At 51.4% G+C, this 16,112-nt stretch overlaps 1 protein-coding gene across 3 annotated transcripts; it reads left to right on the top strand.

Annotated features, from left to right (window-relative positions):
* The first annotated feature begins 260 nt into the window (after positions 1 to 260).
* PLEKHB1 (pleckstrin homology domain containing B1) lies at positions 261 to 13,591 on the top strand. Of its 3 annotated transcripts, XM_033862308.2 has the most exons (8): positions 537 to 558; positions 1,615 to 1,690; positions 3,071 to 3,223; positions 3,836 to 3,938; positions 5,053 to 5,092; positions 7,736 to 7,840; positions 11,773 to 11,869; positions 12,472 to 13,591. In XM_033862308.2, exons 2-8 carry the CDS (start codon positions 1,654 to 1,656, stop codon positions 12,606 to 12,608), a joined length of 672 nt encoding a protein of 223 aa, XP_033718199.1. In that variant the 5' UTR covers positions 537 to 558; positions 1,615 to 1,653; the 3' UTR covers positions 12,609 to 13,591. The 3 variants fall into 3 exon arrangements, with proteins under 3 accessions (XP_019802154.1, XP_033718198.1, XP_033718199.1); XM_019946595.3 differs by lacking the exons at positions 537 to 558; positions 7,736 to 7,840 and adding an exon at positions 261 to 399; XM_033862307.2 differs by lacking the exon at positions 7,736 to 7,840 and having other exon boundaries at positions 487 to 558.
* Positions 13,592 to 16,112: the final 2,521 nt, after the last annotated feature.

Genomic DNA, 16,112 nt, shown 5'->3' with positions numbered 1-16,112 from the left:
GTCAAGATTCTTGGGAAAAAAGTATTTCATGATAAATGAATGAACAAAATAATGACTTAATAGCAAAATAAAATCGCAGGTGCGGCCTGTCACCTGTACTCCGGTTGGGCACAGGGCTACCACCCACGAGAGGCTGTATATTGATTACCCATATCTAGGCCTGCAGACTACAAGTCCCAGAAGGCCTCCTGTCGCACATCTCTACACGCCCCGCCCCCTCCCCGGTGGCGGGGCGGGACCGGAGGGCGGGGCCCCGAGGCAGCTAGACCCCGGGCGCAGCCTGGGGAGTGAACAGCCCCGGGCGCTCTGGGGCGCACAAAGCGCAGGCGCAGCGGGTTGGGAGGCCGCAGCACCAAGTAGCGGCCGTTTTGGCAGCAGCGTCGCAACAGGTGTAGACAGGTGGGTGCATCAAGGGGGGTTGGAGAGGGAGTTTGCACCTGGCCGTTTTATCTGACCTGTGTCTGAGCCTGAAGATGGGAGGGAGCAGCAAGAGAAGCAGGGACAAGCCGGGGCCTTCCAACCCAGGTGTTCCAGCCAGCCCTTGCTGCGCAGCAACAGGTGTGAGCTAGTGGGGGGAGGGGCGAAGGCACCAGCTCAAAAGTAAGCCGCGCTCAAGAACAGAGGGCACCTGGATTCCAATCCAAGCTCCGTCACACACATGGACAAGTCACATGCTATAGCTTAGTTTGTCCATCTGTAAAATAGGAGGAAAGATCCTACCCATCTAGTAAAGTACTCAATAGAGTTGCAGTGGGGCCCAAACTTTGCTGTACACTGAATCACCTGGGTATCTTGGAAGACTATCAGTGCTTACCTCCTGCCCCCAGATATTCTGATTTAATTATTACTGGGTATGACCTGTGTATCAGGAGTTTTAAAAGCTCCTACCAGAATAATGGTTAGAAGCCAGGACTGCTGGGTGTGAATCCTGGCTCCACTGCTTAATAACCAAGCAAATCTGCGAAAGTGCCTGGACCTCTCCAGGCCCCAGTTTCCTGGGAATAACAAGGATTATTGTGGGGCTTCAACGAGATACTAGATGAAAGCACTTGAGAAGTATACCTGGCACATAGTGCTCGATCAATCATAGTTGCTGTTGAACTATTATTTTATGCACTTTGTAAATGGCTCTGGTGGGGTTCAAATGTGAGGGAGGCTTCTCTTATCATGAAAGTCCCTCATTCATTGCCATGATTCTAATATTCTCTGCTGCCAGCGTTTCAAAATTCCAGGGTTTCTAACATTTTAAGAGTTCGTCACTTCAGTCTCTACCTGCCCGATGGACATGCTTTTACAGATCTGGAAGTGGAGGCCAGGGAGAAGGGACTTGGTCAAGGTTATGGGGCTGAGATTGGAATCCAGGCTTCTGACCCCCAGCCCCACCCCAGCGCAGTGGGTGGCTGCCCTGCTGACCCTACAAGCACAGTGCTCCGATTATGTGCCTGGAGCAGAGAATGGGAAGGAGACAGACAGGCTTGCCCTCTTTGTTTACTCACACTCCTTTAAACGTTTCCTCGGTGGCTCCCCCAGGGACGACAGGGGTGGGGGCTTTTCTCTGAGGAGCTGCTGTGGAGCAGCTGATGAGGCCCGTGTGTCCTTTGGCTCCTCTGACAGGTTCCGCCTGACTCTGCCCTGGAAAGTCCTTTTGAGGAAATGGCCCTGGTGAGGGGCGGCTGGCTGTGGAGACAGAGTGAGTGACCCTGGGCCAAGCCCTCATCTGTCCTGCACCTTGTCCAGGGGCAGGGATGAGGAAAGTGGCCTGTTGGACCTGCACAGTGAACCCTTCTCCCAAGAAATCATGCCCTTTTTATCCTCCCCTCCTTTGTCCATACTCTTGTCTCTGCCCGGAATGTCCTTCACATTCCTGACTGCTTGGTAAACTACTTATTCTTCAAAACCCAGCTCAGATGTCCCCTTCTGTGAGGAGCCTTCTCTGCCTTTTCTCTCCTCACCACCCCAGCCCCTGCTGTAGCACCAAGCTGGGTTCGTGGCCCCCTTCTTCGTTCCCAGTGCCTCATACATGCCCCTGTTATAGCCCTGATAAATATATAACCGTCTTTACCTGTGGGCCTCACCACTCCCCCACCTCATACTGGCTCCAGACTGTGAGCACCTCAACTGCAGGGACTGGGTTTAATTCTCTGTGTGTCCACAGCACGCATACCCAGGGCTGGCCACAGAACAAGGTGCAGAACAAAATGAAAAATGCCTCTGTGCTTTGGAATTTGTAAAGCTCTAGGAAGATCTCTTATGTCTTTACCCTTTTCTGTAAAGTTTTCCAGTCACAGAATGTCTAAAGCGAGGGCTCAGACCCACCTCTGACCAGAGTCATGATCTGAATCAGAGCTGTCCCGGGCCAGGAGCTCCCCACACCCTATGACCCGTACTCACTTCATTCAGTTCAGCAAACACTGAGTCCAGGTCCTGCTGGGTGCCGGGACAGGTGAGGTGAGCTATGGCCAATCCCTCTGCTCCCCATTTGGTGGAAAAGGCAGACACTACACAAATGACTGTCACCTGGGGCTTGGCCTTTTTTTTCAAGTATGCTCACAATTATAAGCAATAATTGTACACCCCTCAGCAGAATGGATGCAATGGAAACTAAGGGTTTCCTTAAGGCAAGCACTTGATGACTAGTTGTTTTGTTAATTCTTGCATAAATCATATTCTGCATTCATACAAAAACAACTTAACGCTTTTTCTCTGACAAACTGTACCTATAGAAACAAATGTTCAGTTGGACATGAATTTAAATTTGTGGAGGTGCTCCATGTCTTGTGACACTTAAAAAAAAAAAAAAAGATTTCCAGCTTCCCCCAAGGAAAGAATCTGATCATTCATTTACAATTCAGCACATTTATGGAGCCCTGACTATGTGTTAGGCCCAGTGGGAGGCAATGGGTGAGCAAGACAGAGGCCCTGCCATCATTTCAGGGAGTAGACGGGCAAGGACGGGGTGGTTATAACACTGGGGGCCGGGGGTAAGGGGACTCTGGGAACCCACCCAGGGCTCCTGCCCCCCAGCAGGCTCTGTGATCAGCCTGCCTGGTGGGTCTGGAATATCGCACAGGCTCCATCCTCCGCCGCTGGAAGCGGAATTGGTTTGCCCTGTGGCTGGATGGAACCCTGGGCTACTACCAAGATGAGACTGCACAGGATGAGGAGGACCGCGTGCCCATCCGCTTCAACGTCCGAGACATAAAGATAGGCCAAGAGTGCCACGGTAAGCAGAGCCCCTTTCTCTCTGGCACTGTGACTATGGCCACGGCCCCCACACTGTGTCTGCCTGAGAACACCTGCTCTTCTCAGGTGGAAAGCTCTTTGCGGCTTTCAGAGGCCTTCCATAGACATTGCTTCTGGGCCTCTATCACCCCCAATTCATGTGGGTGTGAATTAAGAAATCAGTTCTTTATTGAGTTCCTACTCTGTGCTGGACCTGGGCCCTATGCTGGGTTCACAGAGGTGAGTCAGACACAGTTCTTGCCCTCTCCCGTGCTAGGAATGGAAAAAGATGAAATGAAATAAGGAGGCTCAGAGAAATTAAGTGACTGGCCCAAAGTCACACAGCAAATCTCCTTGATCAAGGCTCAGGCCATAATTATACAGGGAAACTGGGAGATAGATATACCTAACTAGAGAAGCAGGCAATGTGGAAAGGTGGAAGGGTCTAAAGAGTTGAGCAGAATCCCAAGGAAAGTGTGTGGGATCAGATGATGTTGGCAGTGGCCAATAAAAAGGACTCAGAGAAGTCAATTCCTATTCTTGTTTCTGGTTTACTGGGGAAACCTGGGGCCTGTGCCCTGTGGAAACCCCATATATGTGTGTCTGCCTTTAGATGTGCAGCCCCCAGAGGGCAGAAGCCGAGATGGCCTGCTGATCGTGAACCTACGAGAGGGTGGCCGCCTGTACCTGTGTGCAGAGACCCAGGATGATGCCATGTGAGTGGTTCCCAGGAGAGGATGGGGTGGGATCTTGGGGAATATGACCAGACGCCTCCTCCTCATTGGGCCTCTAGTTCCCTAAAGGTAGGAAAAGGGGACAAAGGGGACTACTACAAAGCATGGTAGTCTCAGTGGAGTCTGGGCAGAGTGGATTTGAAAGGCTCATGGTGATGGGTATGGTATCCAGGAAACTGATATGGTTAGGGATGAATTCAGGATTGTTGGGGGAGGGGTGTGCATACCTACCTCAGGTGTGTGGTCCCTGGTCACTCAGAGTTGGGCATCTAGCAGCCTCTGAGGTGAGCCCTCGCTTGGGGGTGATACAAAGGAACAGACAACCCCATGGCATCCTCAGAGGCCCTCCTTCTCACTCCCTTCCTAGAAGATGGCCTGGGGCAGGGGGTACTCTGATCTGAGGGATAGACCCTAACCTGCCTAACAGAGGCAGCCCGCGGGGGGGCCCCCCATGTGAGATGCAGATCCACACTGAGAGACGGGGCGTGTCTTCCTCACTCACATTCTTGCCCTTCCCACTCTCTGGCGGAGGGTCAGTTGGCCTTTGTGCTACAGGAGAGTGAAAGAGATGGGATGTGTGGGAGCAGGGGAGGCTGAGCTCGGGGTAGACAAAGCACAGAGCCGCCTTGTCCGCCCCAGCCAGGTGCCATGGCAACCAACAAAGGCTCAATTGTCCGGTGTCCACTGGGTGTTCCCGGGGCTCTGGGGTCAGAGCATTGGGGAACTGAGTTTGTAGGTTTGGGATGTGGAGGTGGGTTGCAGCCAGAGAACCAGCCTAGGCATGTTAGAATCTGAACTCCTAAGGGACCACCCAAGCCCAGCTGTCTTTTGTCCAGATGGGGAAACCGGAATTTCTAGAGGGAAAGAGACGATGGACTAAGAATGCATTAGGAGGCTGCAGCTCAACTGAGGGCTTGTCTATGTGACTGGAGCAGCAGAGGGGGTCACCTTTGTCTACCCAAGGGAGTCAAGAGGATCTCCCCCTTCACAAGAGACTAGGGCTAGAGGCTGGGTTGGGGAGGAAAGTCTAAAATGTGGGGCCCAATCTCCTTTCTCCTGAACTCCCTCCTCATGGTCTGGTGGGTTTGCATTGCAGAGCATGGAAGACGGCACTGCTGGAGGCGAATTCCACCCCGGTGAGCCCCCTTCCCTCCCTGTCTCCTCCCCACCCCTACCTGCCATGGAATCATGGGTGACTCAGATTCGGTCTCTGCCAGCCAGCAGTTCTCAATTTCCATATATGTGAGTGACTGAGTCCCGAGTGGAAAAGGACAGAAGACATCCAACTGGTGCTTGGAAGAGGGAGAGAGAGGCCTCCAAGAAGGCTTGTTGAAGGGGGTGGCATGTGAGCAGGGGGAAAGGAACTATCTTTTGTCCAGCAAGTATTATGTGTCAGGTGTGATATAGTTACAGTACCAGCTACTCCCCTCAACCATCCTGTGAGGTTGGGATTATTGTTCTCTCTCTGCAGATGATAAGATTGAGTTTTATTCATCCACACAACAAATATTTACTGAGTTCCTACTATGTGCCAGGCACTGTGCCAAGGACCAGGGATCAGAGGGTAGCTAAGGAGATGTGGGCCCTGCCTTCCTGGACTCAGCCTAATGGGGAGCTAGACGTGAAGTCACAAATTACAGAGTTAGTGATTCCATTGCAGTGCATTCAATGTGCATCCACCTTGATGGCCTGATCCAGGTGGGAGTCCAGACAAGGCTTAAGATGAGACCTGAAGGATAACAGAAATCAACTGGGTGAAAGGGCTGGGGTGGGGTGAAGGGAAGAGCTTTCCAGGCAGAGGGAACTGCAGGTGCAAAGGCCCTGAGAGGGGTTATGATGCTGGCAAGTTGAAGAACAGAAGGAAGGCTGAGGTGGCTGGATCTCAGGGAGAGAGAGAGCCGTGGGGGAAGGAGGGTTAGCAAAGCCAGGCATTAAAAGCTCTGTTAAGGATAGTGGTTTCCGCTAAGAATACTGGGAAGTCACTGAAAGTTTTTAAGCAGAGGAACGGCATGAGCAGATCAGACCAGACTTGTAGTTTTAAAAAGATAGTCTGGCTGGTAGGTAGGGAATGGATTGTAGAGGGTAAGAGTGGATGCCCGGAGACCTGTTAGAAGGCTGGGACAGTGTGCAGGTGACTGCCTGTGGGTCTGGACTAAGGCCTTGCTGGCAGAGACAAGCTGATGAGGATAAGACACACTTAAGAGGTAGAATCAACAGAACTTAGTGATTGATGGAGGTATGGTTTTGAGGAGCTGCCCAAAGGCGTGGTTTTGAGGAGCTCGGGTGGCCAAGCTTGGCCTCAACCCCCATCTGCCTGACCCCAGATTCTGTGCTTGCTCCTTCTACCTGTGGCACGGTGGAGCTCCTTCTCATCTAGAAAAAAAAAGTCCGCCTGGGAAGTAGCAGGGAAGACTGGGATGCATTTAGAAACTCCCTCAGGCGTTCACCTGCTGAGGGCCAGGCGTTGTGCTTGACCACCCGGCATTGGTTGTATCATTATTCTTCAATAAGAAGGGGTAGGGGTTGGTATTTTTAGTCCCATTTTATAGCTGGGGAGCTGAGGTTCAGAGGGGAATTGACTCGTCCGAAGTCTCGTCGTCTTAAGTCAGTGGAAGAGCCTGCACTGGAACCTAGGTCAGTGAGACTCTGAGGGAAGGGCACTAACTGCAGTAGGAGCTACATGAGCAGAGGTGGGGAAGTGGTACGTGCAAGTGTGTATATGCACACATGTGTGTCTAAAGGCCAGGAGTCTGGCCTGGCTGGAGGGTAAGGTGTGGAGGGAAAGAAATAGGAGACATGACCTCTGAGGAGCCATGTCACAAACGGCCTTGAAGTCCGGGGGAAGGAACTGAACTTTATCCTGAGGGTTGTGGGGAGCAATAAAGGGCATTAAGCAGGGGGGCTGTGGTCAGGCTTTGGAGCAGACTCAGGCTTCTGGGTGGAGGCTGGGGCAGTGGTCATCAGGGTGGAGGGACCTGGCTCTGAGCTCCAAACCCACTTACGCAGGGCAGACCAGTCCCACCCAAGAGGGGCAGGAGGAAGGAGGTGAGGGCTGACCGTTCTGTACTCTGTGACTCTATGAAGCTGCCTTGTGTCTTCTCTGCCTATCCACCTTCCTGCTGCTCTGCTTCCTAAATCTCTCCACTCTGACCCTCCACTCCACCTCCCCCCGCTCTACACACACATATGCACACACGCACACACGTGCACACACACGCGCGCATCCCTCTGGTCCCTAGGCTTGCTCGAACTGGGTGTGTTTGTACCTCTGTGTCTTTGTACTAGTGTCTGCCCATCTCTTAGTGTTCATGCCTGTGTCTGTCTGTCCTGTAGTGACCTGTGCTTTGTCCCTCCACATCCTGCAGGTTTATACCCCACTCTGGGTGGAGGCTCCAGGAGGAGCCCCTGACACAGGGCCGGGGGCACAGTCAGGGGCAAGGCTGTGGGGCCAGTGCTGGGTGCAGGTGGGTGGGCAGGCAGATCAGAGCTGTACTGTCCTCCCTGGAGACTGGGGGCCTCAGCAGCCTGAAACAGGCGAAGGTGGGCTATTCTGGAGAGACACTACTGATCCGTCTTCTCTGTGTAACTTCAGCAAAATCACCACCCCTTCTGAGCTTCCCACCATTACCATGGGCTGGGGAAGAAGAGGATACCCCCTTCCCTTGCCCAGCTGGCAGAGGGCTCTGCTAGGGCCTGTGAAGAGCTCTGAGTCTCTCCAGATGTAGAGGGCCTCTGACACCCGCCTCCCTCCCCTTCTTGGGTTTCTGTGGCTTAAGCAGGCCCCAGCTGGAGCCACCGTCCCTCCCAGGAGCCGCCGGGTTTGCCCCAAGGTCAGGTGTGTGACCTGCTCGTGGAGCCCCTGTAATGTTGAGAGGCGGATCTGGGTAAGTGCTGGCTCAGCCCTCCCGGCCTCCATTCTGGCACCAGGATGTGCCTCCAGCAGTGGGCCCAGTCACATCCCTTCCCTGCTCACAAACATTCCATGGCTCCCCATCATTCATAGGACACCAACCACAGCTCTGCTTTCAAGGCCTTCGGAATCTGGCCTGGGCCACACTTGCCCACCTCATCCCCCTCATCCCCTGTGCTCCAACTGCTCTGCTCAACCCCCTGCTCCCAGCTATGCCCAACCTTTTCTGTTTCTCCAGCCTTTGCATGTGCTGCTCTATCTGCTGCAAAGACCCTTAATTTCCTGACAAAATGATGCTTATCCTCTAAGATGCACCTCAAAGGCTGCCACCTCCTCAGGGAGGACTTCCCAGACCTCCACACATTGTTGCTCCCTCCCACAACCCACTGCGTTAGTGCTTAGTCCTGTCTTCATTCTGCCTGATTTCTAGTTCCTATATTTTTGTCTCTATTCTCCCAGGAGACCTGGAACTTCCTTCAAGGCAAGGATCAGGTTAGGTCAGCTCTGCCCCTGTGGAACCTGGCACAGTGCTGGGTATAGAGCTGGTGCACAATGAGTGCTCAGTGATGGGAACAGTCTTTTTTTTTTTTTTTTTTTTTTTTTGCGGTACGCGGGCCTCTCACTGCTGTGGCCTCTCCCGTTGCGGAGCACAGGCTCCGGAGGCACTGGCTCAGCGGCCATGGCTCACGGGCCCAGCCGCTCCGCAGCACGTGGGATCTTCCCGGACCGGGGCACGAACCCGTGTCCCCTGCATTGGCAGGCGGACTCTCAACCACTGTGCCACCAGGGAAGCCCGGGGACAGTCTATTTTGACCCTCCTATTCCTGGTGCATGAGGGTGGGGTACAAGTAGGCCTCAAGCAGTAGTCACTGAATGGGCAAACGAGTGAATGAATAAAGAGAGGAAGGAAGGAGTAAAAAAACCTCTTGTTATGGCCTCACTACTGCGCATTATAATTTAGTCCGTGTCTGTCTCCCTGCCACACACCCCTCTCCCCAGTGTTTCTGGAAAGCAGGATTTGGGGATGAATCCCCTCTCTGTCTCCAGCACTCAGCCTGACCTGGGGTGGGCACAGTAGGGGGCTTGGGTTAGAGTACCTGTGGTCAGCTAGCACAGCGGTGCTCAATGTGGCTGTGCATTAGAATCGCTTATGGACTTAAGAACAATTCAGATGTTCAGATCCTACTTCTGGATGCTCTAATTTTGTAGTTCTGGGTGGGGCCTTGGAAATCTATGGTTTAAAAAATTTCTCCTGACGATTCTGATGTGCAGAACCACTGAGCCCAGAAGTGCTAGGACCACCTAGATGCATAGACATGGTTCTGCTGGATTCTCACTGTGCCCTGGGAGTGGGCAGTGTAGGAAAGACTGTCCTCATTTACAGATGAGAAAACTAAAGCTCTGAGAGGTTACATAACATGACCGGGGTCACTTAATTCATCAGTGGCAGGGCTGGGATTCCCAGCCCAGCATTGAGGCATCCCCCATACCCAAACTAGGATAAAAGTTTGTTTAAAGTGGGGATGCCTAAAAATTGAATTTAAAAGCTATAAACTTGAGCTTTTCTGAGGTGAGGGGTCCATTTGCATGTGACCTCCTGATTGACCCTGTCCCCACCTACAAAAGGGGCTGGGCCTGGAGAGGGAGAGGATCTGGATCAAACCCTTAGATTCTGTGAGGTCTCTGGGGAATCCCCTGCCCCGTTGCCAGGTGACCCACATGAGCTTGCCTCTGGGCTTCTTAGGCCTGGAGGGTAGAAACAGGTGCCCCACAGAGACATGAGATGGTGCTCTCTACTTTCTCCAGGGCCTGGACAGGCCCACCGGCTTACAGTGCAGGGCAGATGTAGGCTCTGGACCTCAACTTCCCTACCAGTAAAACTGGGGCTCTGAGTGCTTAGATCTCTCTAGCCCCTCCAGGCTTAGAGCTCAGATCTTGGTCACCCCTACCAGAAAGCCCTATTGGATCACCCTTGGGGAAGGAGCACAGTAAGGGAAGTCACTTGAGACTGAGCATTGTTTGTCTGAGCCTCTTGCATTGCTCTGGGTCTGGTCATTGTACCTAACTTGAAACTGGACTTAGAGTTGGGTGACCTTAGTTCCAGTCTGACCCTGTATTTGACTCACTTGAGATAAATTCAATACATTAGGCACCTACCATGTTCCAGTCAGGCCTGATTAGACCCAGTCCCTGCCCTTGTTGGGGGCAGGAGGTGTTTTCTTCAAGTCTGATGGAGGAGACACCTCACAGGGATACAACAATGACACCATAGAGTGTGGTTGGTGCTGTGATGATGGAAGTCTAAGGGCCGTGGGTGCCCAGATGGGACCCTAACAGAACCTGAGGTTCAGGGAGAGTGATATGTGAGTTGAGTCTAAAAGACAGGTTAGGTAGTTGAATTTAAAAAGATGAGAAAGGAATCCCTTTCAAAGGGAAATGGCATGGATACTTGAAATCACAGGTGTGGTTGGAGGACTCCCCTTTACAGCCAGACTTCTTAAAAGAGATGTCATGACATGCTGATTCCATCCCTCCTCTCTCAACCATTCTTCAGTCCTCCATAGTCTGGCTTCTTCCTCCAACCACTCCTCTGAAAAGTGTTTTCAAGGTTGCCCACAATTTCCAATAAACCAATGGCTTATTCTCTTGGCACTGGGCAAGAGGATGGACAGAAGAGCATATTCAGAAGATAAAATCATGAGATCTGGTGGCTAATATGATGTGGAAGATGTGTGTGAAGACAGCGGTGCCAACCTGATGTCTTGGTTTGAGTGCATGGTGCTGGTGTTTAGAGGAAAGCATTCACAGAAGAGCAGGTTTGGGGGGATCGAAGGATGATGAAATTACTTTGAGATGGTTTAAGTTTGGACACCTGGACTTTTAAGGGACCACCTGGACCATTTAGGTGTTAAGCTCAGTTAGAGATATAAGGTGCAAGGGGGCTAAGAAGTCTGTTCCAAGTCTGTTCCCCATGGATAAAATGAGGGTCTTGGATTAAGAGCTTCCATTTAATTCAGCATATATTTATTAGTCCTTGCTATTCCCTAGGCCCTGCTGGCAACACAAATGAATCAAAGCCCTTGCCAATAGGCAGCTCACATTCAGGGTGCAGGCAGGAAAGGCCAGGAGGAAGGCTAGGAACAAGAGGCCCAAGCATAGTCCACAGAGAACTCAGGAAGAAAGGATTCTTTCTGAGGCCAGAAGGGCTTCCTGGAGTGGGTGACTTTTGAATTAGGCTTTGAGGGGTTGGTAAAAATCTAATGGGGGAGGGGAGAGGGCGGACAGTCTATTCCTCCCTCCCAGAGAGAACACTGACCATTCTTCTCTGAGCCTCCATCCCCAGCTGTGTGGTAGAGTGAATAATGCCTGCTGTAAGGATGAGAGGAAATAACACATGTCAGCATCTCCCTTCGGACCTGGAACATGGTGGATGCTTAATAATACTTTAGTTACTTCCCACCTCTACCTTTCCTTTCCCTTCCTTCCTCCACAACCCCCTTTTATTTCCTGGCCAAAGCCCAGGCCCCCCTCTCCATAACCAGGAGAGTAGAGAAGTCCATTGGGTTTCTCCAAGTGTCATCACTGGAGAGCTGCTACCAAATATTAGACTATCTATCAAAGGAAGTAGGGAGCCATGGAGAAGTTTTGATCAGGGGAGTGCTAGGTAGGAAGCCAGGGCAGGAAAATGGCATCGCTGGGAGCTGGATGGAGGGGCTGAAGTATTAGAGGACAAGGGCCTTGTGGGGAGGTAGGGTCTTTCTTCAGGAGCTTGCTGGTATCTGGGGACCCATTTGTAAACTTGGTGTGGTGGCTCTGTGGGCCCAGAAGGGCCTGAACCAGGTGTGGGGGGGAGGGGACAAAAGCCGGGCCCAGCTCTCCGGCAGCTGACCAGGCAGGGCTCCCCAGGTGCGCATCTACAGCCCATACCAGAACTACTATGGGGTGGTGCCCCCCAACGGTCACGACGCCACATATGTCCGCAGCTACTATGGACCGACCTATGGTAAGTCTCCGGCCCACCCCTCCCCCTGCCTCAATTCCCGCCCCTGGTCTATCAGTAGGGGCCAGGCCCCACCCTTTTAGTGACCATGGATTTTCCCAGGTGGGACCCTCCGCAAGGCCCCCTCCCCATCCCATGACTCAGAACGGTTCTTGAACCAGAGCCCCTCCCCACTCCAGAGCTGACCTCTTCTCTAGGCCGGCCCCTATTCGCTGGCTGCTCAGCAATACCCATTCTTGAGCTGGTAGCGACCCCTGGTGGCTAATTCGGGAAAGGCTACCTCCTCTCACTCCAGGGTCTGGCGGTTAGGAAGGCCCATCCATCATCAGGTGCAGTCTGGAGTTTCTTAGAGACCCCGGGGTTTCCTCGCCAGTCCATCCTAGCCCCACGGTCCCAGAACGTCCGTAGCAGATCCAGGGCATAGAAGCCGTGGGAACAGAGCGCGCGTCCTTCCCGCATCAAGCCCTCAGTTTCTCCAACTGGGGAGCAGGAGAGTGGGCTCAGCGCCTTATCTTGGTTTGGGCTGGAGTCTAGCAGAAGGAGGCGGATGATCTCTTTGCTCCCTCCTCTTAAGTCCCTGGTCCTCACGGGCTCTCTCTCCGCAGGCCCCGGCGTGACGCACGTAGTGGTCCGGGAGGATCCTTGCTACAGCGCGGGCGCCCCCCTGGCCATGAGCATGCTTGCGGGAGCCGCCACAGGTGCAGCACTCGGCTCGCTCATGTGGTCGCCCTGCTGGTTCTGAGCCCTGGACCCTGCGCGTAGACCAGAAAGACCCCTTTCCTGCTTGGTCCCACCCTCCACCATCCAAACCCTGTCCCACTTGGCCCCTTAGTTTCCATTAGCCCCTTCTGGGCTCGGATCGTTCCTCCCACTCCCCACCCTCACCCTGCACATCAGAAGCTATCATCCCAGGCACAAACATAGCTCAAATTTCTTTTATCTACTGCTAGACACCCCAGAAATCCGTTATAGACACATATGTTTCCCCCAAACACGCCAGGACACAGAAAATGCAACTCATGGGTCTTCAAGTTGCCCAGGCACTGGAGACACAGGAATCAGGTTCTTTCCCCTGGCAGCTCCAAGCTTGGTGCGGCAGACTGGAGTAAACAAACACTTTACAAGGTGGAGTTATCAGTCTTTTGACAGTATGATGGCAAAAAGTGAGGAAGGTAGGCTAGGAGTAAAGTTGTTGGCAAGAGTGCAGAGCCGTGAACATAACGGCACATCCAAAGAATTGAATGGGAGTTCATTTGGGCTGGGGTGTGGGCAGGGGTCAGATCATGATGGCCCTTCAGGCTAAGGAGGTTGCTGGCTAAGGGGGAGGTGTGAGCTTTTTGGAGTGAAGTTTCATGATTGCACCATAATGAATATATTGCCTGTTTTAATTCCCAAACCCAAAACACTCCCTGAGTTTAGCCTCATCCTTCCCAGCTACCAGATTTCTGGATCCTTTGTTCCTTCAGTGTTCGGAAAGCACCTGTTTTCCATGTCAAGGTGCCTGGGGCAGCAACTGAGCTGAACCTGGGGTCCTCTTCCTGGGGGGCAGGTGAGCTCTCTTTGTGACTCGCCCTAGGTTGGTGCCTCCATCAAGAAATGCATTTCTGTTCCCCAAAAGCTTGGCCCCCTATCCATAGCTGTAGCTATCAGCATCTCAGGCTTTGTCTCTTCCTTCACTCTTGGGGAGATGGCAGTGCTCACCTCTGGGACCTGGTCCACCTTTGTCTCAGTCCTGAAGGCCCCACATGTGCCTCCCTGCAGGTGGCCCCGCAGTCTCCCCATTTGGTCCCCTTCTAGTCTCCTCCCCCATCCTGTCCCAATCACTAGTAGAAATGCTAACATCCCTGCCCAGTAGCCAGAGTAGCCTGCTAAAGTTCCCTTGTAGATAGGGGCTCCAGTTGCCCTATTGCAGAGACTAATAAAGGTGTGGTTGGCTCTAGCCCTGACTCTGGCTTTGTTTGTTCCCCCAGGGGGGCCCTGTTTCCCTGGAACACCTCTATGACTCAGCACCTACTAGCGCCTTCTCTGGTATAGTGAGAAAAGTGTGGATTCTGAGGTCAGGTAGAATTGGTGGCAGCATGTTAGCTGAGCAATTTAGGGCAAGTCACTTAACATTTCTGTATCTTGCTTTCCCCACCCATAAGCTGGCAGGTTGAAGTTGGCTGTTCCTGAGGGCTTGAGAGGAGAGGCTGCATCAGAATCTCTGTCATCTGAGCTGATGGATGATCCAGGTTATGCCCTGCCTGCTTTCTGAGAGCCCTGTGGTGTTGGGTGAGGTCTTTCCCAGTAGGTTCCCATCCTTCTAGAGTTGAATCAATGAGTTAGACTCATAGAGACAAAGGTGGCCAGGGAAGGAAACAACCATCTTACTTCAGGCCTTTTGAGGCTGCAAGTAACAGGAACCCCCATGCTCAAACTGATTTAATCCCAAGAAGGGAAAATATTGGGCCACATACCTGAGAAGTCCAGAAACTGCTTGGTCCAGGGACTCAAATATTATCACTTAGACTTTGCTTTGTTTCCATCTTTACAGCCACTGGGCTGGCTCAGAGGTTGCAGTGATATTCCGCAGCTCTAGACTAATGCCCTCCTTGGTTCAAGTCTAGCCAAGAGAGCCTCTCTTCCTCCAACAGTATGAATAAAAGTCCTGGCATGAACTTTTATTCAAACTGTTGCACATTAGCCTGAATTGGGTCTTGTGGCCATCTCTGAATCTACTGTGATCTGGAAAAGATGGTCTAAAATAACAGAGCTTAGAGCAGGGTTGGGGTAGTGTCCCAAAAGAAATTAAGGGCACTGTTCCCAGAAGTAGGATGACTAGGTGAGAGCTGGGTGGCAAAAATATCAGGTATCCACCTCAGCCACATTCCCAGACACCAACTTAGAGGGATACATAAACAAAAAGCAATGATTCAGTGAAGTTCGATAGGAACATGGTACAGTGGGAGCTCTGAGGAAGAGGTATCCAACTGTGCCAAGGGGGCTGAGGAAAGCTTTGGGACAGGAAGTGAAAATTTAGGGTGAGCCTTGAAGGATGAGTAGGAGTTTGTCAAACAGAGAAAGGAGAAAGAACAGATGGAAGAAATGGCATGAACAAAGGCCTAAAAACATTTTGGTCTTGAGAGCACTGTGAAGTTCAGGAAACAGTCTCATGTCACAGCAAGTTGCATGGTGAGGAGTGGTAGTGGATGGACCAGTTTATAGAGAACCTCCCACAGCTGGGTTAAGGGCTCTTTTCTCTGGGCATCTATGGTCTTAGGGCTACATTTATCATGGTCCTGATGATACCATGGTTATTTCCACTCACCCCACCAAACAGGGCAAGAAAGATGCAAATCGATGCTCCAGGTGCAGTTTGCTTCAAAATCTCTCCACTGATGGTTGCAGCATGAATTTTTTATCTTCCAGCTGTTCACTAGACAATTATTAAATTATTCACACACATATTAAGACAAACATTAATTCTCACAGACAACACAGTTTAATCTGGAGGTGGCCTATGGACCACATCTGGCCCACATATTGTTTTGTCTGGTCAGCACAGTGGTTTTTAAAAGTTTTTAATTAAAATGTGATATCACTACACACCCAACTAAATGGCTAAAGATAAAGTAGATAACATTAAGTACTGATGTGAAACAATTAGAAATCTTGTTTAAGGGTAAACTGGTACAACTGCTTTGGAAACTGATCAGTTAACTCACACATATGCATACCTCTTAACCCATCAATTCTACTCCTAGGTACCCTCAACAAAAATGGGTACATATGTTCACCCCAAAAATAATAGGTACAAGAATGTAATAAAAGCAAAAGCTCAAACTCTAGACTAGGTGGATCCATTGATATATTCCATTCACAAGATGGAATACTATTCAGTGAGAATTAATTATCCATTAAGTATACGCAAAATCATGAGTGAATCAAAAAAATTGCTGAGAGGACAAGGGGTGTGGGGGGAAGTGGGAAAACAGAGTTAAACTATGACAAGTTTCCTTTTCCTTATGTGAAGTGTACAATATTAAGTATATGCTGATAAGTCAAAGATGCACATTAGAATTCCTAGAGCAACCAATGAAAATATAAAGAGGTTAAGCTAAAAAAGCCAGTAAAGGAGGGACTTTCCTAGCGGTCCAGTGTGTAAGACTCCAAGCTCCCAATGCAGGGGGCCTGGGTTCGATCCCTGGTCGGGGAACTAGATCCTGCAGGCATGCTGCAATTAAGAGTTCTCATGCCACAAATAAGA

This window comes from Tursiops truncatus, chromosome 8 (assembly GCF_011762595.2).
Source record: "Tursiops truncatus isolate mTurTru1 chromosome 8, mTurTru1.mat.Y, whole genome shotgun sequence".
Taxonomy (NCBI): domain Eukaryota; kingdom Metazoa; phylum Chordata; class Mammalia; order Artiodactyla; family Delphinidae; genus Tursiops; species Tursiops truncatus.
This window is presented reverse-complemented; position numbering and strand designations above follow the sequence as displayed.

Bases quoted from the DNA above. Each gene is read 5' to 3' on its own strand.
- PLEKHB1 (XM_033862308.2), top strand. From the start codon at position 1,654: ATGGCCCTGGTGAGGGGCGGCTGGCTGTGGAGACAGA. The intron at 5,093-7,735 runs GTGAGCCCCCTT...TGGCTTAAGCAG, and splicing joins TGGAGGCGAATTCCACCCCG to GCCCCAGCTGGAGCCACCGT. The intron at 7,841-11,772 runs GTAAGTGCTGGC...AGGGCTCCCCAG, and splicing joins ATGTTGAGAGGCGGATCTGG to GTGCGCATCTACAGCCCATA.